Source organism: Mus pahari, chromosome 13 (assembly GCF_900095145.1).
Source record: "Mus pahari chromosome 13, PAHARI_EIJ_v1.1, whole genome shotgun sequence".
Taxonomy (NCBI): Eukaryota; Metazoa; Chordata; class Mammalia; order Rodentia; family Muridae; genus Mus; species Mus pahari.
The window spans coordinates 20,943,164-20,969,908 of NC_034602.1; the positions used below are offsets into that span (position 1 = coordinate 20,943,164).

The 26,745-nt window shown below is 47.5% G+C and overlaps 1 protein-coding gene across 3 annotated transcripts in view; it reads left to right on the top strand.

The window, feature by feature from the left end:
* Nucleotides 1–26,745, top strand: part of Tns3 (tensin 3) — a 230,283-nt gene that overhangs the window by 66,849 nt on the left and 136,689 nt on the right. For 2 of the 3 annotated variants that reach the window (XM_029545266.1, XM_029545263.1), the window contains exon 4: nucleotides 15,990–16,028. The exons of the other annotated variant lie outside the window; for it this stretch is intronic. Coding sequence is in view for 1 of the 2 variants with exons in the window: in XM_029545263.1 (XP_029401123.1) it covers nucleotides 15,990–16,028 (39 nt within the window). In the remaining variant the exon portion in view is untranslated. The remainder of the gene's footprint in view (nucleotides 1–15,989; nucleotides 16,029–26,745) is intronic. 3 annotated transcript variants of the gene reach the window in all.

Genomic DNA, 26,745 nt, shown 5'->3' on the forward strand with positions numbered 1-26,745 from the left:
ACCATGAGGGCCACTTGGGAGCATAGGCCTGGCAGGCAACACTTGTCTGCATTTGCTGAAGTCTTTGTGCTTGAGAGTTTTAGAGAGGGGGGGAGTTGGTGTGTGTGTGTGTGTGTGTGTGTGTGTGTGTGTATGTGTGTACACGTGCGTGGGCGATGCTGGGTAAATGAGGCTTTAATACAACTCCTCGTGTTGTGATGGCCCTCAACCATAACATTATTTTTGCTGTTACTTCATAACTGTAAATTTGCTGCTGTTATGAGTCATATGTAAATATCTGATATGCAGAATATCTGATATGCGTCCCCTTTGAAAAGGTCCATGGGTTGAGGACTGCTGTCCTAAAGTTTCCAGTATGTTTCCAACTTCAGCCATCAGCTCAGGAACCAAACACAACATGTGAGCCTGTGGGGGACATTTATACTATTTAAAGCATGACTCATATTTATGAGTTTAGACACATGGATGGTACAGTATATGTATCATATAGAGTATTTACCCTGCCTTAAATGTCTCATGTGTTCTTTCCTCTCCCAGCTTTTGGTGACCACCATTTTTTTCTTGTTGTTGTCGTCTCTGTAGTTTTGCCTTTTTCCAGAATGTCCCACAAGTAGACTCCTACTGCTGGCAACCTGTTGAGATTTGTTTCTTTCTCTCACAGCTCACATTTTATATCTTCTCTTTGTGTCTCATGGTTGAGCAGCCCAACTCCTTCCAGCACCAGTTGTACCTCTACTGCCACGATGACCATAGTTCATTTATGTGTTCATATCTTGCTTGCTCCAAATTACCGCTGGGGTGGGAAAAGTGTCTTCAAACTTTGCCCTTTAAGAGACACTGTTGTCTTTCCCATACGGTCCCTTTCAGGGGAGGCTATCCTCCACTAGCTAACTTTGAACTGGGGGCTTTGTTCTTGAAAGGGAGGAGGGCTGGTGAGATGGCTCAGCGGTTAAGAGCACCGACTGCTCTTCCAAAGGTCCTGAGTTCAAATCCCAGCAACCACATGGTGGCTCACAGCCATTTGTAACAAAAATCTGATGCCCTCTTCTGGAGTGTCTGAAGACAGCTACAGTGTACACACATATAATAAATAAATAAATCTTAAAAAAAAAAAAGGGAGGATACTTCTGAGGCTCAGTATATGGGGGTGGCCTGCCCACTAGGGAAACCTCCTCTGAGCTCTGAGCTCACCTTGGAGTCAATGATCCAAGTGTAAACTGTTAGTAAGCAACCAACACTTGCCCTGTGTGTAGAAATGCATGTTTTTAAACTCCATATAATCTGAGCCCCAAACAGAGCCATTGACTGTAGGCTTCTGGACCTTCATTGAGAGGAACCTCATTGCTTTACCGAGGAGAAACCAAGGCCGTTTTCTTTTATGCTTTCTTTTGTGACAGTGTTATTTTATTTTATTTTATTTTATTTCAGATGGGAATGACATTCATTCTGTAGCCTAGACTGACCTAAGATTTATACCAGTTCCCTTACCTCAGAGTTCTAAGCGCCAGGATTGCAGGTGTGAGTCACTGCACCGGCTAATGGAGGGCTTTGAAGCCCGCTATGCTGTGTGGCCAGATTGGCAGGAAGGACCATATTGTATTGTATAGTTAGCAGTGTAAATGTCACTTTGTGGTGACATGTTTGCTCTCCAGCAAGGTTCTATGTTTAAGCTGTGTTTGTAGAGGATTACTTTCCTTACCCTAACAATAGGCCAAAAGGGAATTATTATAGGTGTGGACCATGTCATGATATGTTAGTCAACACTGGGCTGCACATCTGATGGTGGTCCACGAACTTGCGTCATCTGGTGATAGTGCAGTGGTCTGGGTTGTGTAAGCACACTGTATGGTGTTTACACAGTGACAGTAATTGCATTACCACGTTTCTCAGAGTGAGTCCTCACTGTGAAGTGGTGCAGGTCTACACAATACTCTTCTGAGATACTACATTTGCTTTAAATTGACACCAGAATTTTAAAAACTACCTTTTTGATTCTTCAAGAGTCAGTCCATATTGTGTTGTAACAAATAAAATAGACCTAGTATATCTCTGGAGTGAATCTGGACCAATTTGCCCTTTCATGTGACTGTTTGGCTGTAACCTGGAAGTCTGACACATGGCAAGCATTAGTCCCTTGTGTCATTCACAGGGTTTAAGGTCAGGCAATCTTCCCATGGCCCTGTGATGATGGGCAGCTGTCAGTGGGGACACCGGTGGTTTGCTTGAGTTAAAACTGGTGAGATTCCTTGGGAAACCTGCTTCTGTGTTTCATCCCTGAGATTCTGGGTAGTGATGCACTTGGGGGCGAAGATTCCCCTGCTGAGACTTACAGTTTGACCAGTTAAATATGTATATCTATTGGTTGCTGTCAACTCTGGTCATAGGACATTAATGGGGTGTCTGCAGGATATAGACCAGGGATGTTGGGAAGGCCAGTAGGTGCCACCTGACTTCCTGCAGACAGGTTGTTAGCAGTGAGGGAAGGGCACTGAGGATATCAAAAACAGATTCCATTTTTGTGATGAGAATAACAAACGCACAGCCGGGCGTGGTGGCGCACGCCTTTAATCCCAGCACTCGGGAGGCAGAGGCAGGCGGATTTCTGAGTTCGAGGCCGGCCTGGTCTACAGAGTGAGTTCCAGGACAGCCAGGGCTACACAGAGAAACCCTGTCTCGAAAAAAAAAAAAAAAAAAAAAAAAAAAAAAAAAAAAAAAAAAAAAAAAAAAAAGAAAAAGAAAAAGAGAGTAACAAACACAAAACCACTTGCCCTGGGCTCCCACAGAACAGAGTGGTGGGGCATTGGGTTTTGGAGGTCTCGGGTCTAGAGGAGGGGGACAGGACTCAAGACCAGCTAGCTTTTGGTGAGCACCTGTTCCTTAAATGAAGATACTTGGTGAATTTTTTTTTTTGCCTTCTGAATATGTGAATTTTGTGATAGGGTGTCTTATTAATTTCTTCTGGCCTTGTCTTTTTTTTGTTGTTGAGATCAGAATGTTAAATGTGTTGCTATCTGGAACAGTCTCAAAAATTGTAGAACCTTTATTTAAAAAAAAAAAAAAAAAGAAAGAAAAACCTTAGGTCTGATTTCTAATTCAATCTCGTGTTAGTGAGGTCTTCTGTGAAATTAAGCTTCCCTTTGGGGTTGTGAAAAGGACTTCAGCCCCCTGTTAGCCCAGGGCTCTGGCTTCGGTGGGAACTTGTTCTCGTTCCTTTAGATGTGCTATGTATGAAGAGTCAGCGGCGCAGGGGAGTTTTCTGAGGCATGGTGAGCAGGCCCCTTCATGGAGTGCTAGAGAGCGGTACCATCAGGCAGCCTGCATCGAGGCCCCGAAGGGCACTGGGCTTCCTCACTTTTCCTTGAGGATGCTGTCTGCTTCTCTCATTTAGAGGACTTTACCTGGGTGTTTCTGGAGACTGGAGTCAGAGGTCCTGGTCAGTGCTGTTGGGCTGTGGTGTCTTAGGGCTTCTGTCAGGCTGCCCGTGGGACTGCCCACCTGGCCTGCTGCCCTTTTCCCTGACCCTCAGGATTCCCCCATTGTTGTCTGTCTACCCTGCCCTCGTTTGTTTCCAGGAAGGTTTTTGTGATCCTAGTCCACTGATTCTGCAGCCAGGGTGACTGCCTGGATTAGATTCCTCACCTGAGCGTAGGCCAGGGTTTCCTGCAAAGTTCCCGAGGAGCAGACCTCGGTCCCCTTCTTTCAGAGGTGCGTGGGTTTAAGTCTGCGTCTGTGTGTCCATGCGTCCGTGTGTCTGTCTGTGTCTTTTCCCACTGTATGTATGAATCTCTCTACTCTCCCAGGGACTAGCCAGCATTCTGGTTTTCCAGTCCAACCCTGCTTATTGGTGATACTGCTGTGTGGTCCCCAGTATCTGGCTGGCTTTTCTCTATAGACCTGACTGGACTTGCAGCTTCTGGGTTCAGAAGGCTGATTGGTGACATTGGCTGGCTTCCATAATGAAAACACAACCTCCTGCCTCATCAGCTAGCTACCCTTGTTCATTATCAGCTTGGGAAAATTCTTGTAATCACATTTAGCTCTGCCTTCCATCCCTCCTGCTTTCTGGTGTGAGAAGCAGCGGCTCCTGACGTGAACTTGTCCTCGTGTTTTACTGCTGGCACTGGCTTTCCTATGAGGAGTGCCTGACTTCTTTCTGGAAGATTCCCATGTGAGCTAACATCTCATTTCAACAACCGCTCCCCCTCCCCCCACCTCCCCCATGTGCTTCTTGTCCATCTTGCTTTGGGCCGCTGTTCATATTTGGAACTTGACCTACCAGGAATGTCTCCCTGATTTCTGCTTTCTTATGGGTGTCTCCCTTACTTCTAGGCCCATGGCACCGCCCCCTAGTCCAGTGACACCTCTTGTTTCTTCTCTTTCCAGATCCCACTTGTGGTCTTTTTTTTTTTTTTTAAAGATTTATTTATTATATATAAGTACACTGCAGCCATCTTCAGACACACCAGAAGAGGGCGTCAGATCCCGTTACAGATGGTTGTGAGCCACCATGTGGGTGCTGGGATTTGGATTCAGGACCTCTGGAAGAGCAGTTGGTGCCCTTAACCACTGAGCCATCTCTCCAGCCTTCCACTTATGGTCTTTACAAGTGAGAGCCCCATTTGGAGGGAATCTACCCACTCTTTCCTTTACCTCTAGTGGGGCTTTTCCCCTGCCCCTCAGGCTGGGCACAGGCAGAGGAACACCCAGCGGAGAGGCCACCGGGGTCATATTTGAGATACCGTGGAACCTATCAATGTGTTTCCCGAGGAAGCATATCTCTGGAGAAGTTCTGAAAGTCGTGAGAACCTCTGGTCCAGTCAGGGCTCTTCTAGTATCTTCCCAGAATTGTCTTCCAGAACCTAAGTTTAGGCCGGGAGAGGTATTCGGAGCACCTTCCCCTACCCTAACAGGACTTCTCTGTCCTGCCTGGGCAGGAGGCCTTGCTGTTATCTCTGTAGGCTTGTCCTTAGGGTATCTCTGTGAGTCTTCATCCTCATAAGGCTTTCAGATACTTCACTTTGCCTCCCGGCCACCCCCTTCCCCCAACACTATCCTGTGCTGTTGCCATGGGTGCCTCTGGACAGCCAGCTGGTTGGTCACTATATGTTGGACTGTATGTGCTCAGGGTCAGTTCATGGTGGTCTCTAGGGTGACCTTCCTCTAGATGGGGTGTAGCCCATGAAGAGATTTATGTCCTGCTGCTGCTGTATTCTCCAGGCACTTCTAGAGTAAGATTTTGGAAGAGATACAACCCCACCCACACAGAGACAGCAGACAGACAGACAGGTACACCTCTTTTTTAGCAGCAGGGTTGAACTGACTACTCTTGGGAAATCAAGCTTCTGTTTACAAGGCTCTGCCACTTCGGTAAAGATGTTAATTTTAGGCATTGATTCAGGAAGTCGCCACCCCCACGGTCCCCTGAACACAGAAATAGCCCCAGAGCTTCCTTCTTCCCACCTCCCAGGGGTAGCCGACCGAATTCATTTTTGTGTGTTTCCAAACTTTTGACTCACCTGAGAATTCCCCAAGACTTTCAGAACAAGCGGGTGGGCGAGCAGGGGGGCACCTTGGAGGATTCCAGGTTTTTAGCCTTCCTGTTACTAAGCATCTCCCTGCTTACCGGATCTTAGGGACAATAAATACTTGCTGAGTCTTAAGGGAGGCTGGAAGATCTGAATGAATGGAATGTAGAATGTAGGGTAAAATCTGCAATTCCAGTCTTATTGTAGATTTCCTTCCTTTGCATTTGAAGAGCCCTGTGCTTAGCTCATGGACCCCTTGGAGACCCTGACCTTGAAGGCCCTGAATGGGGTTATGAGAGGAGAAGTGAAGGGCATGTTGATTGTTTGATTCGCAGGACTGAACTTTGAACCCAGAACCCCCACCTGCTAGGCCAGCACTATGCTCCATCTCTAACCCCTTGGTGGGTTCCTTTACTGGGGACATCTTAGGCCTGGAGTGCTGATGAGGTGGAACAGAGGTGGCTTGTGAGTGTGATGCCTTACAGAGTTGGCCTGGGCAGGGTTGTGAGAACACTGGTGGATGGTTAGTGTTGGATGATAGGTTAATGTCAGATGGTGTGAGGTGGTGGCTGTTTGCAGAATATAGGAAATAAAGATTTAACTAGTCAGATATAAAAATTATGGTAACTTTTACTTTAATTTTTTTAAAGATTTATTTACTTACTTTAGGTATGTGAGTACATCTTCATGTGAGCTCATCTTCAGACTGTAGCTGTCTTCAGACACACCAGAAGAGGACATTGCATTCCATTACAGATGGTTGTGAGCCACCATGTGGTTGCTGGGAATTGAACTCAGGAAGAGCAAGCAGTCAGTGCTCTTAACCTCTGAGCTGTCTCTCTAGCCCTTACTTTAATTTTTAAGTGATGTGTTTTATCTTTCATTATGAGTCCTTATACATGTCTGTGTGTATGCACATGTGAGCGCAGGTGCCAGCAGAGGCCAGAAGAGAGTGATGGATCCTGTGGAGCTAAGAGGCAGTAATTGATGGCTGCTGAAACTGAACTCAGATTCTTCCTCTCTAAGAGCAGTGTGTGCTCTTAACCATTGCCCTTTCATTAACTTCTATGTATTTACTTATTTTACATTACATCATTCTTAGACACTTTGTACAATAATATCTTGAAAGAAAATTTCCCTTAGTGTTCTGATTTAAGTTGAATTCCAAAAGACACTACAATATTTTACTAATAGTTGAGTGTCCTGCCCTGAAATATGGTATTTGATTAACCATTGTGAATGACTAGTGTGTGAAGGAATGAATTAATAAGTGACAGGAGGTTGAGGCCACTGACCCAAGAAGAGTTGGAGATGTGATGGGTAGCTCTCTGTCCATATTTAAGATGCTAACCGAAAGGGACCATCTCCACTGTGGAAAGCCTTCTGTTTGTGAGACCCGGATCCCTCTGTGGTGTTGGGCACCTTCTCTATATCATCAGCCTCTGGTCCTTGTAATTCAGCTACTTGACCAGATGGCTGAGCCTGTGTGATGGTTTTAAATGGAAATCTCAGATTCTGCGTGGCTGTGGCTTGATTGGACCTCGGCCCTTTACTTACGGGAAGACCCTTTCCTGGTGGACAGTCTAGTGAACATGAAGCCAGTGTAGGGAGCGCACAAATCCCCCTGTGCAGGCTGTAAAATGCCACTTACTCTCAGGCCTTCAGAAACAGTCATTTTTCCTTTGAGCTTTTCTTTGTGAGGAGAAAGGGGGTGAGATGTTAGCGAATGACGGGTTAGGGGGTCTGGACTTTTGTACAGGAAACTCCTATGATGTGTACAGTGTGCTTTGTCCTGTAATTGAGTGGGGTAGCCTATTCTTGTCTCCCTCTCGACTGCTCCCCTTGAACATAGCTGATGCTGTGTTACTTGTGTCTGGCAGAGGGGAATTACAGCTGCATTTGTGAGAGGCCTGAAGGAACTTATTCAGATCCTCCCTCCCCGCCCCCATAAGCAGAGATGTCCTGCTGGCACTCTGTCTTGGAGTGGAAAGGATAGACTTCACAAATCCCTTTACTTATAGTCCTTGAAAGAAGTGAGAGAGTTGTGAATGTGTCTGTCATAGGACAAAAGGAGGCTGGGCGGGGCAGGGCGGGGCAGTGAGGTGGATGCTCAAGGCTGGTCCCAGACTTGCTCATGCTCCTTTCCAATGGTTTACAAGAGACTGGATGGCTAAGTGTGTCTTCTTGTAGGCCTGTCTGTCCACCTGGTAGTGTTGGCTTCCTTTCAGCGTGGCAGCTGGTCGAATCCATGGATGCACTTGTGGTAGAAACAACAGTTGCAGCCCTTAAATCTGGGCTTGCAAAGTTCCACCATATTTACTCTGGGTTTACTGGCACACAGCTGTGTTCCCAGCACTTAGGAGGTTGAGGCAGGATTGCTGTGGATTTGAGCCTAGCTTGGGCTTCAGAGTGAGTTTAACCCTCTTACTTTCCCATGAGAAGGAGGAAGGTCAGGAGGAAGAAGAAGAGGAGGAGGAAGAAGGTTTTTAAACTACCTTATTTTATTGGTCATAACAGGTCACAAGACAAACCAGGAACTCACCAGATTCAAGGGGAAGGTATTGCTGCTGCCTCTTTTAAAAAAGATTTATTTATTTTTACTTAATATATGTGTTTGCCTACAGGTATACATTAGGTGTATGCAGTGCCTGGGTAGGCCAAATGAGGGTGTCAGATCTCCTAGAACTGGAGTTACAAGCAATTGTGAGCGTTTACGTGGGTGCTAGGAACTGAACCCGGATTCTCTGCAAAAGCAGCCAGTGCTTTTAACTGCTGAGTCATCTCTCTGCATTGACTGTAGCTCTTGATGGGGGATGACTGACTTTGCAAAGAACCTGTGTGATGCTATTATCTCTGAAACACAAGAGACCCAAGGGAGGGCAGGAGGGAGAGTGCAGGGTTCTTTGGTCACAGAGCTAATTGTCATTGTTTTCCTTTTCTGTTAGACAGGCTCTCACTGTGTAGCCTGGGACAGCCTAGCAATTGCTAAGCAGTTCAGGCTAGCCTTGAACTAACAGAGTTCTTCTTGCCTTTGCCTCCCAAAAGCTAGGATTAAAGACCTGGAACACTGTGCCTGGCATGGCCGTCTGTCCTAACTTGCTAAACTGTTAGTCACCAGTGCCAGCATTCTGTTTTATTAACTGGTGACACATTGCTGGGCACATGAGGAAGGTTCTGTGGGGGAAATGCGGCTGTTCGCATCAGACCTGGTTTTTGCTGTGGAAATCATCCACTTATTTTGAAGCAAATACAATTTGATCCTTGGCATTTTAAGTGAGGAGAATGGCTTAGAAGGGATTATTCTTTCTCTGATGCAGCTGAATTTATTAGCTTTTCTTCTGGTTCTTTAGCAAGCGTTTTTGCCCATTATCATGCAATCTTTGTTTTTTCTATTTAGGAGACAAGACAAAAGAATCTGGTAAGTGTTGACTGAAGAGTTTATAGGCAGGGCCCTGGAGTTGCTTTATGGTGGGAGTCTAGGATGGGCCCATTCACCTGGTGTGCAAGCCTTGTCCATCCATCCTGACCTTGTACTTTTGGACAGATCTACCACACAGGCTCTGACACCAGTCCCAGGGTAAATGGTCTTGTCCTGGTGTCCCTATTAGACCTTGAACCCAGTGAGTGTCCTGGGAAGGGACATCTTTCATTGCACTAATGAGAATTCTCAGAATTTTGTTCCAGTGATAAACTCACATTTGGCTGCTGATGCTGGGAGCTGATGCACTCTGGTGGTTTAATTCTGTTTGATCTCCTACAAGCCCCATATGGTTTGCTTGAAGCACAAGGAGATCCAAGATGCCTTCACAATAAGCCCTTTCCCCCCAAACTCACAAGCACAGAGGTTGGAGAAGACACAGAGGCCTAAGAGCTGAGGCAGAGTCATTCCAGCCGATCCCAAAACAGAGAACATGAATGCTGGGGTGGACTTGCCGATAACTATGCCAGAGGCATGATCTTCTCTAGTCCTCTTAACTTTGGGGGGAAACAGAAAGCCCCAATTCCTGTAATTTCACCACCTTTCCTCCTATCTTAGAGCCCTGTCTGTGGCAGGCAGCCCTGGGGGTTTAATTGTGTCTGCCTTGCTGGCTTGTTTCTCATGGGGATTAGAGCAAGCTAAATTGGGCTTTCCCACTTAGTGGCTAACAGGGCTTCTTGAGGAATGTGAGCCTAATTAAGGATTCCAGGGTCATGCCTAGCAGAGAGGTCCCAGGAGCAGAGGTAGAGGGGGCTTTCATCCTCGGAAAGGTTAACGAAGTTCTGCAGCCTGCATTTCATGCCCCTGTCCCCGAGGGTCCCTTGTTCTTGCAGGCTCCTTGGGGGAGTCTGACCTTGACATTCACTGGCCCTGGCCTCAGGCTTTGGAATTGTTCCAGGAGCAGCCTTGAATGAAGAGACTGGTTGGTGGTGGTGGTGGTGGGGGTCTAGTCTTGACTAGTGTCCTGAGAATGCTTTGGGTCTCCGAAACCTTTGATAACTGTTAGGCTGAACCTTGTTTCTTCAAGTTCATGTGCTGGAGTCTTGACTCTAGGACATGGCTGTGTTTATAGGCATGGTCTTTTAAAGAGGTCAAGTTCAAACAAAGTCACGAGAGTGGCTTCTAATCCCATGTGACCTTTGTTCTCCTAAGAAGACTCTAAGATAGGGGTAGGCAGGTGGGTGACCAGCCACATGTAGGAGTGAGGAGAGGACAACTTCAAAGAAGGAAACCATCCTACAGACCTCAGTCTGGATCTGTGAGTTGGCCGCCTGGGCCAAGGAGATAAAAGCCTCTATTGTTTAATCCTTAGGTCTGTGTGGGGCTTTAGTGTGGCCCCAGCAGTCTAGCATGGGCAGCATTTAAATAGAGTGTCCTGTTCTTTAAGTGACAGCATCAGGGGATGAGGAACTTTTCTCTTGATTCACATCTTCCTTTTATAGTGAGTGATAATCCCAGTCATAAAAACAGTTGGATAACTCGCCTTTTCTAAAGCTAGTAAGTACAATAGGTCTGTTCATTGGTTAGTGATATTTACCATCAGCTGTAAAAGCTGTAAAGTGATAAAAAGTGCTTCTTGGAGAAAATTTCTGCCTGGGTGCTGTTTTCAGCCTAGATGAGAGGTGACCTGACCCACATTGCACTCTGGGTCTCAGTGGCATCTCTGTTGGTTTCTCTCAAGCTCACGAGGCCATGATATCTCTCCCCCACCCACTCTTCAGATTTGGAAGGAAATTGTTGCCCTCTGGGTTCGTGTCAAAGCCAAAGTAAATGACTCCAGTTTTATGTAGCTTGTCCTGAGTCACATCATTCTGATCAAAGCAATTTCATGATGCTTTGGGAACCAAGATGGTTCCTTCTTTAAGCAGGAAACTGATTCCTCTCCCACCTGCAGTGCAGAGGTGGTTAGTGACCTGTCTTCTCTGCTCCTTTGTCTTGTACCTGAAAGGTTATCGGTGGATTTATTGGAAGTTACTTGCATTTATTTATTGATTCATTTGCTTTTATGCTGGGAGTGGGGTCAGACTCAGGGAATGGTGTGTGTTAAGCTCTGCCAGATTGTCCCCCTAGCCCTTGTGTGCACTTACTGAATGCCTTTCAATGAATTGATGTTGCTGATTTCAGTTGATTGATGTTCAGTGAATGAGTTGATGTTGCTGGGTTGATTCTCCTTTCCAGATCTCTGAGCATGCGTACTTCATGCCCGCTTTAGAGAGTTGTCCTATGGGCAGAATCATCTACAGAACAAATAAGAAAGAGGGCTAGTAGAAAGAGAGCAAATGCCCAGGCTTTCACTGTAGTGACGAACATGTAAAAACACGCTGGGATCCTGAGGGCATGTCTCTCCATTCTTCCAGGGTTCTGTGATGGTCTAGGGAGCTCATTCACAGGACTCAACAGGACTGGAATTTTTGATGATTCACCAAAGGCTGAATGCAAGCATGCCTTTATTCTATGTAGTAGCATGTAGTGGCTTTAACCATGCATCTCTTAGAGAAATTGGTAGAAAAATAATCACTCTTGACATGACTTGGCCAGAATGAAATTTAACTGAACACAACAGCCAGGGTTGAATTCATGGATTGTGTGAATGGAAGTGTGTTGAACTGGCTTGTCCTTTCTCTCCCTGGGGACTTTGATCTCCTGAGTGGTTGGTAGTCATAGTAGACCTGCTCCTCTCCTAGCAGAGACTCCTGCTGGCCATGGTGAGGGGCAGAGGCGACTGGCTGGCGCTGAAGCTTTCTTTTTCAAAGTACACTTCACTTGTTGGTTAAAACTCTACCTTTTGCCCAAGGTTCAGGACGACTGGACTCTGTAGTCACACTAACAGAGGCACACATGGATGTACTCCCAGACAGGAGACACGTATACATTCTGACACACTCACGTATTCCCCCAAAGCATGCATGTACACACACACATGCACACATGTGAACATCCACATACTTATTGACTGACACATCATAACTCTCTCACAGGTCCCTCTCAGACTTTTAGTCATATATGGGCTGCCAGGACAACTCACATATTTCTCAAAAAAAAAAAAAAGGTCAATTTTGGGGAATCATATATTTTAGGCAAGCTTGGTACCACAGAGCCCACCCCCACCTTCCTCCTAGTCTCTGCATTTTAAATATGCACACTGCCATTCACATGTGTAACCAGTGTCAGGTCATGAGCCCCTCCTGCTTCCTTGAGGACTTGCTGGCCCGGAGACAAGGTTATCAACACCAGGCTCCAGGCATCTACATAGCCAGGTGTGGGTTGGGCATAGCCGTGTTTGTTTGTGGTTGTCCTTGGTAACCACAGATTAGGCCACAGACAAAGCCAAGTAAAGGCCATAAAATGGCTCTCAGGCTGGTCTCTCAGAGGGGCCCTGGTCAGGTCAAGAGAAGGACATGGGTCCCAAGATCCATTGCTTGTAACTCAGGGCCCATAGCTCTCTCCTGGGATTTTCTGTAGCTGCCAGCCCTGACCCTTTACTGCCACCTTTTGTCACCCCCCGACTCCATTGGGTGCTGCCATCAGGAGGAGAACAAGCAGCTAGGACCCGCTGGGTGTATTTTGTGAGATTCATCCTCTGACGATCCTTTTTGATTTAGCTTCCCCCACACAGGATAGATTGTGCTGAATTTCTGAGTTGATAGGGTTCAGGACAAAGACCTGCAGACAGGTGTGGCTTATATAGCACATGTTTATGGAGCCAACTTGAGCCTGCACATGCGTGGCCCCATGAGGGTGTGTCCTGATGCTTGGTCCTCTAGTCTCCACCCCTTCTGAAGTGTTCTCAGCCTCCATGATGCCAGGCCTTGGCTGCTAGGTGCACATTCACAGAAGGAGGTGCCTCAGCTCAGGGATTCCTGAGTAGAACCATCGGTAGAAGCATACCCGAGGAAGGGTTGGCACTGGGCGGGCCCTTGTCCCAGTGCCCTGCATTAGTGTCTGCTACTCAGTTTTCGGTCCAGCTGGTGGTCTTAGATGGATATCCTGAGACTGAAGATGTCTCTGGCCCACAGCGTTTCCCTCAGTGACATGCCAGGGGGCAGAGGACCAGAGTGTTAGGTCAGAGCTGCACCTGAAGAGGAAGAACAAGCACGAAGATGAAGAATATGGGGTGCCATCCTCATCTGGACCCTGGACAGACAATGAGCTCTCCTCATTCTGTCAGCTGGACAACTGCATGCTCTTACTATATCTTCATCCTGCTCCCGCTGGCTCTTCATCCTCAAGAGATGAAGTTGGGGAGTTGGGCAGGTGGGTCCACAGGTCCCAGGGGCAAGAGCAGTAGTGACTGGGCCCCAGAGCTTTGTAGGCTCCAGCGAGTAGAAAGAAGTGTGGAGAAACTGTCCTGCTTTCTAGATGGGTTGGATGGCAGTTGAAACCTATGAGCCCACAAAGATAGCCATGGAGCCCAATGATAGGACTGCTGGCTGCCCATGTTTCTTGATGCCAGGTAGACTGGCATGAACCAAGAATGGGAGCATCCTGAGAGAGGCAACGAGGTTCTGACCGTGGTCAGTTACTGCCCTTGCTCTAAACAAGGAGAAGCAAATTGGAAATACTGATTATAGCCAGGTTTCTCTCGTCCTGATATCTGGTTGTAGCTACACTGGAAGGATCTTTCTTTCTTTCTTTCTTTCTTTCTTTCTTTCTTTCTTTCTTTCTTTCTTTCTTTCTTTCTTTCTTTCTGACATATCTTGATGTGTTTTGTTGATTGTAGATGGTCTGTCTAGGACTTGAGTAATCTGATCACAGAGCTTATGTCTCATTTCTAGTCCCTGGAGCTGCACACTGCACAGCACCTGTTTATAGGGGGATGTGGGATGTAGAAGACCCCCTCCCACTATATATGTGTGTGTGTGTGTGTGTGTGTGTGTGTGTGTGTATGTGATGTTTAAACAAGGTCTCCCTGTGTATCCTTCTCTGGTCTGAACTCTTTGTAGACCAGACTGGCTTCAGACTGACAGATTTTTCCTCTATTTCCCAAATTCTTGGATTAAAGATGTGTGCCCATGCCCAGCCCTTAACTGTCATATTTAAACTCGAGTTTCTGGTATGGTGTAAGAATTCCTCCCACATATGCTTCTGGTCAGTTACTTGAAAATATTGATAAATTACATTTAAGACAGTTTTCAATGTATAGAAAATTAAGCATGTGTTTGGTAAATTTAAAATCTGTCTAATGCATAGTACTTGGTGAGTCAACATCAATACATTGTTAACCAAAGTCCACAAGCCTATAATTTACACACGGTGCTCATTGGGGTGTTGGTCCATCTGTGGGTTTGGACTGTTGTTAGTGACATGTGCCCATCGTGACGGTACCGGTGAGAATAGTTTAACTGCTCTCAACATTGTCTGCTTTTCCTCTTCTCTTCCCTCAGCCCCTGATAACCACGCATATTTTATTCTTTCTCTAACTTTCCATTCTCTAAAATGTCATAGTCGGGTAGCATCTTCGAATTGGTTGCTTCAACTTAGCGACGCACATTTAATGTGCCTCTTTGTCTCTTCATGTCTGGTTAGGCCTTTTCTGCTTACCGATGGGTAAGTAGTATTCTGTGTTGTGGAATACAGGTGACATCTTAAAGGCAGGGACTGATTGCACATAAATTCCTTACCGGTGTAACTATGTCACTAGGATACCTATGTACCCCAGTGGAGGCTTGCTGGAGTGGAGTGAACCATAATTCTTTATTAACCATGAGTTCCCCATGTTTGGCACCATCACCGGCCCCATCACTGGCCCATATGGTTCTAGCATCAGTACCCTGAGTGTCCAAAGCCATGGGTTAGTTTTCGCTCTATGTTTATTTGTTGGCTTCTTCCCCCATCCACCCATCAAAATCTGATATGTACAGGAGAAACTGAGGGTGTATGAATTCAAAATATGTGTTTCTGCTGCCAGTCATTGGATATGCACAGAGGAGACGAAGAGCTGGTTAGAGGGAAGCGTGAGTGCGAGGCAGAGGACCCCTCTCTCTGCCAAGGATATGAGTCAGCATCCTGGTGGAATAATGGCATGTCCCAGACAGATGAGTTGCCATGTGTCACATAGCTCTTGAGAAACTTACTAAGGAAGATAAGCAAAAGGCCTATAAATAGTGTCCACATCAGAGACCAAGGTCATACTGCTACCTACTGCTCTGGGATGGAAACCACCGTGACTGGGCAGCCTTCCTTTCCACAGTTCCAGAAAACTCTTTCGGAAGGGGAGTGACCCAGGGGTCTAACGTGGGCGAGCCAGGAGAAAGCTGGAGAGTAAGACAGGTCACAGGAGCAAGGTCCTCATCAGCCTCCTGGACACACAAGAAGCACGTCCACGTCTTGACTCACACAGGGACTTTAGCTCAGGAAACAGCAGGCTCAGCTTGAGCACACCTCATCTCCCAGCTGCCCTGAAAGCAAGGTGTTGTTCTTAGCTTGAGGTTTTACTGCTTTTCCCTGGAAGCTTAGGGAGCTGACTCTGGGAGAGTCCAAGGGAAGCCCTTCCCACTGTCTCAGGAGTACATATGTTTAGACTACGTTTTCAGTTTCACATGCATAGAAAGTTCTAGAGAAAGGAACCCGTTTTGTAGAGAAAAAAAAAAAAATCCGTAAATGTGGATGTTTACACTCAAGGCAGCTTGAAACCACCCTGCAGAGACCTTCACCTTCTCTGCCCCCCCCCCTCCCCCGCTTCTCATGTTCCCCAGTGAGGAAGGACTCAGCTGGAGGTACACTGACTGGTTGCTTGAGATTCAAGGTGAACTTGTGTTTTTATGAATGATGTGTAGATTTAAAAAAAAAAAAAAATGTTTTGGATGGGTGTGTTATTACTTCTTTCCCAAAATTCCTGGAAAGGAGGAACTTCCTCAGAGTTAGTAGAATGTGCATTGTGTTGACTGCAGGTGCTGTGACACAGCGCCAGCCTCTGGGGACCGCTTTGTGGCTCCTGTGCCTGCTACCTGAGAAGCCCTTGTTCATGTTTCTTTTCCTTCTTTAAGGTGGCGGCTCCCTGCTCTGTGCAAGTCCGCCTGGACCAGGTAAGACTTTCAAGTTCCTTTGGGACTCTGGTATGAGCAGCCAGGGTGGTCTCTCTACAGGCTGTGCCTTCCTTGGGGACTTTTCTCACTTAAAGGGTAGAAAGGCACTCTCCTTTGTTTTCGTTAAGATAGAAAATCCACCAAGTGGTGGTCCCAGTACCCAGAAGACAGAGGTAGGTAGAATTCAAGGCCAATATGGTGTACAAAGTGAGTTCTAGGACAGCCAGGGCTATGCAGAGGAAGCTTGTCGGTCTCAAATGAAACAAACAAAAAAAAGAAAACAAATGCCCCGTGCTCTTTTGCAGTGGCAACCTGTAGGATCAGTAGCATTTACCTTTGGGGCTTGAACCCCCCCCCCCCAGCTTAATGTGCTGAGCTGTCCTCAGTGGCAGAGCCAGAGTCGAAGGGTAGCATTCGCCTCTAACATATGCCGTGCTCTTATCTCACTGAGAGTAAACATAGCAACCCTTTCGCTGTGACGTGTCATTGGGTGAGTGTAAAGTTTCCCTTGGCTCCTCACCGGGTTCTTTGAATGCCATGACATCCTGCTCTTTGTTTCTAGTGACTTCTTAACCTGCAGCAGGCCTGTGAACTAGGAGGTAGGAGACAGGCAGCCTTGTTACCAACAGTCAGGTTTGACCCCGAGGAGACCTCGGTGATGCCACCCGGGGTTGCTTGGGGAGTACCCACTCTCCCAGCCTCACCTGTGAGGGAAAACAGTGAGCCTGCCACTCCCAGCAAGGTGCCTTTCATGTGTGTTGCTTGACTTTTACAAACTGGATGGGGTCATGGTGCCACCCTACTTTCCCGTATGTCGCACCCGGTGGCTCAGTTAGGGTCTTTGCTTGCTTTCCTACCGTTATGTCTTTGTGGACGGAGCCCAGAGGTCTGTAGACAAGAGGCTGGTCTGTCTGTCTTGTAGGGTGGTGGAGCACTCTCCGAGGCCTCCGCTGAGAGGTGGCACACCAGCCACCTCTTCTTGAAGAAGCCAAGCTTAGAGCCTTGTGTCCCAGTCTCCTGTTTTCAGTGAGGATGGTGGTGCTCCTTGACCTTGCTGGCAGTCAAATGAAAGAAATGGCAACATGCATTCCTTAATGATAGCACATTCTGAGAGTTACCTGCTAGGTGGTATTTACACAAACTGCCGTGGAGTAGCCAACCATAATGGCATAGATGATGCTTAATTTAAAAAAAAAATGTTTTAAGCTTCTTTGATTAGCAACTAACACTCAAACACACACGTTAGCTGAGGCTACCCAGGGTCAGGACATCATTGCCATGATCTTCTGCCTCAGCGTGTTGTCCCCATAGAAAGCCTTTTGAGGCAGACCGGAACTCCCACCTCCTGTGGTAGGCAGAGTCCCTGCAAACCTGCCCAAGCTGTTTTATAGTTAACCTTAAAAAAAACGAGTAAGGGGCCTGGAGAGATGGCTCAGTGGTTCAGAGCACTGGCTCCTCTTGCAGAGGACATGGGGTTGATTCCCAGCACCCACATGGTGGCTCAGAACCACCCATAACTCCAACTCTAAGGGATCCAACATCATCTTTTGGCCTCCTTAGGCACCGTACATACCTAATGCACATATAAACATGCAGTCAAGCCTTTACATGTGGTAGAAAATGAGTTTGAAAATCTTAAAAATAAGTAAGTAGGAATATACTCTACAGATGTTATAGCGTAGTGAATATATCTATCTCATGACTGTTACTTTTTAAAAAAAAAAAAAAAAACAAGTATTGGGGACTGTGTGTGATTGAATGTGCACATGCTGATGTGATAGGCTGTGCAGCAGGAGTTAGCTGACCCTAACTTCACTATAAGTTCTGAGTGGCTCAGTGAGTCACTATGTCAGGGCAGCTGCCACATTTCCAGACGGTAAGAAGCTATAGGTTCCATTATGGTGAGACCACTGTCTTGCAGGTAGGTTTTGGACTGAAGTGTTACATGGCACGTCTTTCTTTCTGCCTCTCTGTCTTCGTCTTCTTTGTCTCTGCCTGTGCGTGTGTGTGTCTGTGTGTGCTTTTCTTCAAAGCGGTCATGCACATGTCAACTCGGTATTAAGCGCTCCAAACTTTGCAGACTGCTTTGTCCACAGACAGTTCTCCACATCAAAGAGCTAGTTCTGATATTTCAGCTAATTCTTGGGGAGGGGGAGTCACCTGAACTGTGAAGATTATTATGCCTGTGAGCTGGAGCTGATGCAAGGACCCGTGTGGGCGTTCTGCTGTGTATCTCTGCTCTTCTCAGCTGCTGCCCTTGGTGGCAGTGTGTGGGGGTCTACATAGACTTTTGCACAGGGTCTAACATAGGGCTCCTATAGATTTTAATACTATGCATGGCTTTTTCCTTAAGGCATGAAAAGTCTGTGTGGGGGACACATCGAAGAGTTGGGGTGGTGGCTGCTCTGTGGGCACCACTGCCGTCTTTGCTGTCTGTACTGGGTTGTGTGGTGCAGTCTGTCCCTGACACTTACATATGAGGGTTTGTGCCTGCAGCGTCATCTCTCAGCACAGAAAGCATCCAATATTCCTAGCATTCCTGTCCTGTGTGCACTGAGAGTCCTCTGCCATTGGCCCTCGAAGTTGCATTGGCTCAAACATACTCTGAGATGTCACTGTGAGGACACTAGGCCTGGCTGGCCAGGTTACCTGAGCACAGGTTTTGTTCTGGCTGTCATCCCTTGAGTACTTCCTCTGTATCTGATACTTTGCCTGTGTGGTCACCAGTGAGGCTCAGCAACGTGTAGACACTCCTGAAGGTTGCTCAGAGTGATGCAGCTTCATTGCCCGCAGCTGTGTGTGTGCTGGGGCTGGTCATCCTCACTGGGTCTGTGGCTGGAGTCCTCAGAGCTTTGGTCCTGGCAGCCCTGGCCACCCGTCCCCAACATGTCAACTAAAGAGACAATAGGAAACACCAGAGAGAGGAAACAGTGCTCCCAGAGCTCTGGTACCACCCTTCCCCCCTCTGGTACCACCCTTGGCCCCCAAGTCTGTTTTCTTGGGCATGATAGGTTTAGGTTTAAACACAGGTTGACATAGTAGAGCAGTTCTGGTCAAGGTTGGGTCGACCCATCAGCTTTGGTCTCTTCTCTCTTCCAAGGTGGTCCGCCGTTGCCAGAGCTGCAGGAACTCTTCCTGCAGACAGTTGTCCTCTAGCAGGCACCAGGCCTTGACTTTAGGCCTTCTCCCAGCACGGGTTTCCTGGGGAAAAATTCCAATTCTTTGGGGGTCTGTTGTCTCCGTAGTCTGATAGGCAAAGGGAGGGGCACCCTAGGCTCTTTAGAATATCTTCCCTCTTGCCAGAATGGTTACCACGCTGCTGTTCCGGTGTGAAACAAGGAGCTGCCTTCTGCAAAACTGCCCTCCCCCCCCCCCAAAAAAAAAAAAAGTGGAAGGGAAATTAGTGATTATTTAGGGCTGCTATGTTTCCTGTTCAGGGCTGGTGACAGTCTCGTGAGTTTGCAGAACATGTCTGTGGGATGAATATCCTAGAAGCAGTGGCAGTGGCTACAGACACTCCAAGGGCTCATTGCTCATGGATGAACGTGACAAGCAGAGGTTCCAGTGTCCATGTCTCCTGAGTACTTTCACAGCATCCCTGGTCCCAGTGTCACCTTAGCTGACACTTGAGGTGTCCCTCTGAGATTCTCCCTCTGCATGTGACATTAGGGGTCTTGGTGACTCACGTCTATGACTCAGCACGCTTCCAGCTTGGGGAGCAGGTGGCCTGAATGCCTTCTGGATATGCCATATGCAGCTGTGGTTGGCAGTTGCTTCTGAGGTTGCCTTCTGCCTTGGCTGTGCCGTGGTCCTGCCGTCTACACCACCTGCCCTCCTGCTGGGTCCTGGGCTGGTGGCCTTTTCTCCACCTGCCTCCTGCACCGCCTGCCTCTGTTTGGTGGGTATGAACCTGCAGAGTTCACTTCATCTGGCATATTTGAACTCTGTGAGCTGCCGGTTCTGTCAGAAACCTGGAGCTCTGCAGGCTTGGAGAGTGACAGTTTGAATCGCTGTGGCACATTTCATTGTCTTGGACAGTAAGAAGGGCATGATAAGCCTTACCTGATGGACTGAGTGACAGCCTTTGATCAGGGACTGGCTCTAGGGACGACACTGTTGTCTTTAAGGTCCATTTATTTGTGGGAACAAAGGTGCCTTCATGATGGGGAGGAGGGACCTTTGGAATGGCTGCCAGGCGTTGACCTGCGATGCTTGATCTTCTGTTTCTTTGCGGATAGCGCAGCCTGTTTGTCCTTCTGGCTTACAAAAGTCGGATGTGAGGTTGGCATAATACATGAACTGAAAGTGTTAGTTGGTATGATTGAGACTAGGGGCTCTTGGTGATGAAGCAAGCATGGTGGGTAGGCTATGAGTTCTCTGGGAATGTGTGTGAAAAGGAAGCCTTAATTATGGGCCGTGTGTGTGTGTGTGTGTGTGTGCGCGTGTGACATTGAACCCATGGCTTTGTACAGACTAGGCAAGTTCTCCTTCACAGAGCTACAAAAGGGCTGTAAAGCTATAACCCTTTACCCATTTTTATTTTGAGACTATTTCACTAAGTTGCGTAGGCTAGCCTTGAACTTGGGATCTTCCCCTCGTAGCCTCTGGAGCAGTGAGGACTACAGGCTTGTGCCACAAAGCCTGGCCGGAAGCTTGCACTTTGTCTGTAAGGAAGGGAAGAGCAGAGAACATATTTATGTAGGACATTGCAGAGGATGCTGACCCAGGTGGTAGGACATGTCCTGACCCATGGCTGTCATCTGGGAGTCAAAGGTTTGCGTCATTGTAACCTCCTTAGGACCCAAGGCAGGATGTGGATAGGGTGATGATAAGCCTTACCCGATGCACTTATCACTAAGAACAGTGAGGGACCTTGGCGATTTTATGGTCTGTTTCTGTCTATCCTAGGTAGTGGGAACCTCAGTGACGAGAGAGGTGACAGGTTCTGTAGAGGCAGGGTCTGCAACTCAGCTGTTCTACAGACTTGTGTATACACGTATATGTTTGTGGTCATATGTACACATAGGAACAGAAAGTAATAGGACTTTCAAGTGTCAGACTAACGTAAGTAAATCTAGTCCTGTCTAGGTGGTGACATAGAGAGTCCTATGATGTGGCTCTAAGTTCCTCTGCATAAAAGTCCCACTTTCCTGCAAAATGGTGAATAACCACTTTCCTGTGGGTCTTTAGTTTTCCAGCCCTTGGGAGGCAGAGACACGAAAATTTCTGTGAGTTTGGCGCCAGTCTGTTCTACACAGGGATTTCCAGGACAGCCAGTGAGTGATAAATAACAACACTGTCTCAACAACAACAGAAACAAAACAAACAAACAAACAAACAAACAAACAAACATAAACACAGTGAAAATTCTCAGTGCTGCTCACAACATACAGAGTACCCGGGCGGAATGGGCTGAGCCTGATTTGCTTGTCCTTGAGTTGGAGAGGACAATGAAGTCTTTTAATTTTGTGGTTTTGCTGTTGACTTTATGTTGTTATCTTACTGTTTTTGCTGCCTGACGGGGAGAACCAGTCTGATGAGCTTCAGAGAAATCCTCTACTTCCGGAGGGCAAGGGTAAGGAGGTCATGCGATGTTTCATGTCCAGTGGATCCTCTTTGGAGAAAGAGGACAAGAAGCCTGGGTCGGGGCAGCGCTGTTAGACAGGTGTGTGCATCTCTTGGTAGCCACCAGGATCAGATTATCCTACAGAGACACAACCGTGCTGTAAACGTAGCCTAAAACTCTCCACTGAAGCTCAGCGGCAAACTATGTATTTTTGTCGATTTTACTTCAAGTGCTGTCCAAAGGAGCAGGTTTGTGTTAGTCACAATGGAATCATGATTTCAGATGCAGAAGTGGCTTTTCCCGTGGAGTTTCTGGGGTCCATGCCCATGACACGCTTCCTGTAAGGAACAGAGGTGCAGCTAGCTCAGTACCATAGTGCTTACAGGGTGGCTCCATTCCCCCCCCCTTTTTTTTTTCTCGAGATAGGGTTTCTCTGTGTAGCCATAGCCCTGGCTGTCCTGGAACTCACTTTGTAGACCAGGCTGGCTTTGAACTCAGAAATCCGCTTTCCTTTGCCTCCCAAGTGCTGGGATTAAAGGTGTGCGCCACCACTTCCCAGCTTGTGGCTCCATTCCTAAAGGAGGCCCGGCCTGGGCTCCTGCCTTCCCAGGGCTGTGTTTGTGAGGCTTTCAGGGCAGTGCCAGCTGCAGGATGCAGGTGCACACGTAAGTGCAGGTGCAGGTGCAGGTGCAGGCTCAGGCGCAGGTGCAGGTGCAGGCACAGGTGCAGCCGCATGTGCACAGCTTTTGCTACTGCCAGGTTGATACGTGGTGTGTGAACCTTTGCTGTTTCTTGTGCTGCAAGGAAGAAAGGTCACACAGTACAGTTTTCAACTCATAAAGGCTTTGCTTCACTTTGCTTTGTTTCGTTTAATTGGAGCAAAACAAACGGGCTGAATCTGAAATATGACATCAGGAGTCAGGGTCTATAGAAGCTGGGAATGGAAGTTTCCAAAGCAGGCTTTTAAGAGTGAAGTGATGCTGTGGATTGTTGTAATTCAAGATGTGCATGTACATGCATCTGTATCATAGTATATGACTCCATGCATGGTGTGTGTGAGGGGTGTGTGTGTATGTGCGTGTAAGCATATTTGTGTGTGTGCATGCACAGTGTGCTTGTGGTATGTATGCATTGGCACCTTGTTCAGTCATGTTTGCTTGATTCTGCCAACCACACAGAGAAATGAGATCCACATGAGGACAGACTGCCTTATCTAGAAATCTACTCAGGGTTCCCTTTCATCTCTACATTTCTACCACTGGTCATGGTGGAGTCTCAACTAGGTCCTGAGTTATTTCAAAAATAATCGGGTGAGGAGGCACTCCAGAGGAATGGAAAGAGCTCACCTTCATGGTTCTCTTATTCTGTGGTAAATTTAACAATAACAGATTTCAATGCCACTCAAGGTTTCCATCTGCTGAATTTTGGGAGTTTGGTGAACAAGTGCTGGGTAGTGGACAGTGGAGTGGGTAGCCTTGACTCCAGGGCTGTGTGGGCAGCTGCTGCAGTGGCCTCTTTGTAGAAATTTATGGTGTCCATGATAGAAGTCTAGGAATTGGATGGCTGCAGACTTCCTGCTTATGGATTGCATTTTACCACAATTATTATTATTCTCATTGGCTCTCAGCTGTTCCAGAGTGAGGTTGAGGTGAACACGTAGCATTGGGGGTTGGAAGGCAGGGAACCCTTGTGGACAGAGGGTCTGGGGAACTGAGTAGATTGGGGTGGGGTGAGCAAAGCCAGGAAGCAGGCTTATGTCCAAGCCCGTGTCACTTACCTGAGGTGACAACAGGAAAGTGGGAAGGTGTGAGGTCAGCAGCCCCTTGGCGGAGGAGCACTGGTCCTTGCTGGGAAAGTGCCTCAGGCCTGTTTCTTACCAGCTGGTCCCTTCTGGTTTTCCAGCCCTGCCCACTTCCCTAAAGTGTGGGCATCACACCGTGACTCCTCATTTTTTTTGTTTTTTGTTTTTGTCTCTTCCCAGCAAGCACTACTATAGATGCAGGAAGCTGGGTTTCAGTGAATTCAAGGAGGCACAGAACCCGAGTTAGGTAGGATGCTGTGTCCCCAGAGTTGTTCACACTCTGTAGAAGCAGGAAGTTCCTCAGGGACAGCACAGATCAGCCTGGCTCTCTGATGGAGACTCATTCATTACATATTTACTGACTTCTTTCCTAGCTTTTACACCATCCTGTAAGTTTCAGGGAAGCCTGGCTGTCCTCGTTCTTAAGGTATGGGTGGCTGTGGACGGACAGGCTTTAAAGCCACAGTCTTGAGCTCCTCTCAGCCGCTCATCTTCTTAGCTTTGCTTTGAAGTGTTCTTACGCCGGTAGTGGTGACGCACGCCAGTAGGATTTGTTGAAGGAGGCAGAGGCAGGAAGATCATGAGTTCGAGGCCAGCCTGAAGTGTTCATACCTCCCTGTACCTGTCACTGACTTGAAGAGAGTGAGGTGTATATTGGTGATGAGGGTGACCCCACAGTTGCCCGTCACAATTGAACTCATTCCTAACCTTTCACCTAAGGACGTGTGTGATGGGAAGAACATATAGGGTACCAGAGGACGCTCTATCCTGGTATTACTGGAGTTGTTCAAGTCAGAGTCTGGTTCCTGCAGCCCTATCAGCTTAGGTTCAGCCACTGGTCCTCAATAAGCCAGCTAAAGAAACAAGTGACGTAGAAAAGCAGAGAGATATTTATTTTCCAATATAGTCACAGCAGGGAGAAGAAGAAATCAAGAGGTTCAGTGACTACTGAGTCTGCCTTCTTGGACCGGCATGAAGCTTAGTTTTAAATAGAGCGCAAGAGTTTGCATAACTAGGCAGTCTTGGTCATGGCGTGGTCCTGTCCGTCCTTGGCCCATCATTGTCTGGGCTCCAGTCTCTTCTACAACAGAGTCTGATCAGTAGTCAGAACTGTGTGACATATCTTCATGAGCCCAGCTTTCCCTCTGGCTGACATCAGGCTTCAGACATTTCTTCTAGCATGTGATTCCTAGAGAAATGCTAATTCGATTGCCCCAATAGATGGATAGCCAACATGAGGACTGTATCTCTCCATCAATACCTTGGCTCTTACTGGGAAGTTAGAGGGTTGTAGGAACAACTCAAAATGATGTTTCCTTAACAGTCACACCTACCTCAGACCTGTAACTCTGGGAGAGTGAACATGCAGGGTGAGGATGGGCCCACAGGCACACATGGAGATGTGCAGGGAAAAGGCCTTGTGATGATGGATGCTGAGAGAGAAGCCGTGTGTCTACAAGAACCCGGATCCCAGGGCTGCAGTGGTCATGTGAAGATGCAGGAGACAAGCCCAGTCTTGCATCTGGCCCTGCTGACTCCCCAGCCTTTCATTCCTAGCCCCATATGTGGGAAGAAATAAACGCCCGTGGTTTTGAGGTGTGCAGTGCAGGGTTCTTGTTCCAGTTGCCTCAGGAAACCAATACTCTGGGACCATTGTCATATTCCTTAATTGTTCTCCAGAGAACTATGGACTGATGGGAGAAGAAGCCACGCTGGCTGCAGAGCAGTGAAATAGTCTCCCTAGGAATAGTATGTAGGAATAGCATGGATTCAGAGAGGCTCTGTGTGAGGCCCAGGCCAGGAAGAGAACTGGTAGGTCACCCATGGAAACCGAGAAGCAGCCTTTGACTATGACCTGTCAGCGGCATTGGGCAGGACCGTGACACCCCTTTCTCTGGGGAAGGACAGCAAAGCCAGACTCCCAGGAGTTCCTTATGTAGTCAGCTGTGATTCTGTGAGCAGGATGCTGGTAGGCCAGCCAGGGCTGGGCCAGTGATCATGGATGCTTCCCTGGGATGTCTGACATCAGCTCAGATCTTTGTCCGTCCGTGTCTTGTTTCAGTTCTCTTCTAAGACATCCGAGATGCGGTGACCTTGGAGGCACAGATCTTTGAGAAGTCTGTGGCTCCTCCCATCCAACCACAATCCAGACTTTGATCCTTCTTTTTTCTTTGATTTCACCATCCCCTCCCACACCTAAAATAACATCCATCTTTTGACTGTGTCCAACTGTGAGGCGTTTAGGCTCCTGGGTCTCTGGGAAAGGCAGTCCCAGAGAGGAGGTTCCTGGAAGCCGAGCACTGTCATCTGTAGCCGGGAGCTACACATCTCAGCACAAGTCCTACTGGGAAATGGAAAATCCCCCTACAGATGTACCCAACAATGCCAGCCTCCGAAGGCAGGCTGGCTGCCTTTGTCACCCGTCTTTGAAAGCCAGGTTGGTTCTTGTTTGAGCTTTTGTTCTCCCTCTGCAGGTGGAGGGATTGTGAGGCAAGGCCAGGACATGTTGACCTTTGGTGGTGTCAGCTTACGCACAAAGGGAGCACAAAGCCCTAGCTAATGATTAAATGCCCACACTGGGCTGCAGGCCCTGGTTACACTTGAGGTGATTGCTGGGTTCTTACCATCCTGTCCTCTCACTGTGTCTGCAGAGTTGGGGCTGGTAGAGAAGGGAGGCTGGCAGGATGACAGCGCTTGTCGCTAGCGGGCCCCCCCCCCATTCTTTCCTCTTTTCTGGCTCCCTGGGGACCAGTTCCAAAGCCTGTTCCTCTAAAATATTGACCTGAGTCCCCAGGGTGGCGGTAGCCAGCCTCTTTCTGAGGGACTCACCAGAAGCAGGGACTTGAGCGATTGGAATGCTGCCAAGTCTGGTGGCTAGTTAGTCCTGCAGCAAGCCAGACAAGTTGGCCAATGGGATTTCCTTTCTTTCAGGGCCTTGCATGTTAATGGGGGTGGGGTGTGGGCATTGAAGACAGTGGCCATGTGTGACTATTGATAGCACTGTGACTACAGGTGTGATCAAATGTTTATTTGCTTTGGATTCTTTCCCCCTCTAAACCTTTAGAAAACATCTTTACTAATTATTTGAGAATTGCATATAATTTATTTTGATCATTTCACTTTCCTCCTCCTCTAACCCCTCCCAGACCTAAACCACCTCCCTATCCCCTTCAAACTCATGGCATTATTTTTTAAAATAAACCTGAGGTCAAATATCATATATATATATATATATATATATATATATATATATATACACACACACACACACACACACACATATACATGCACATACATGTGCATGTACACTCCTATGTATGGGACCACCCACTGCAGCATTATCAACCTAC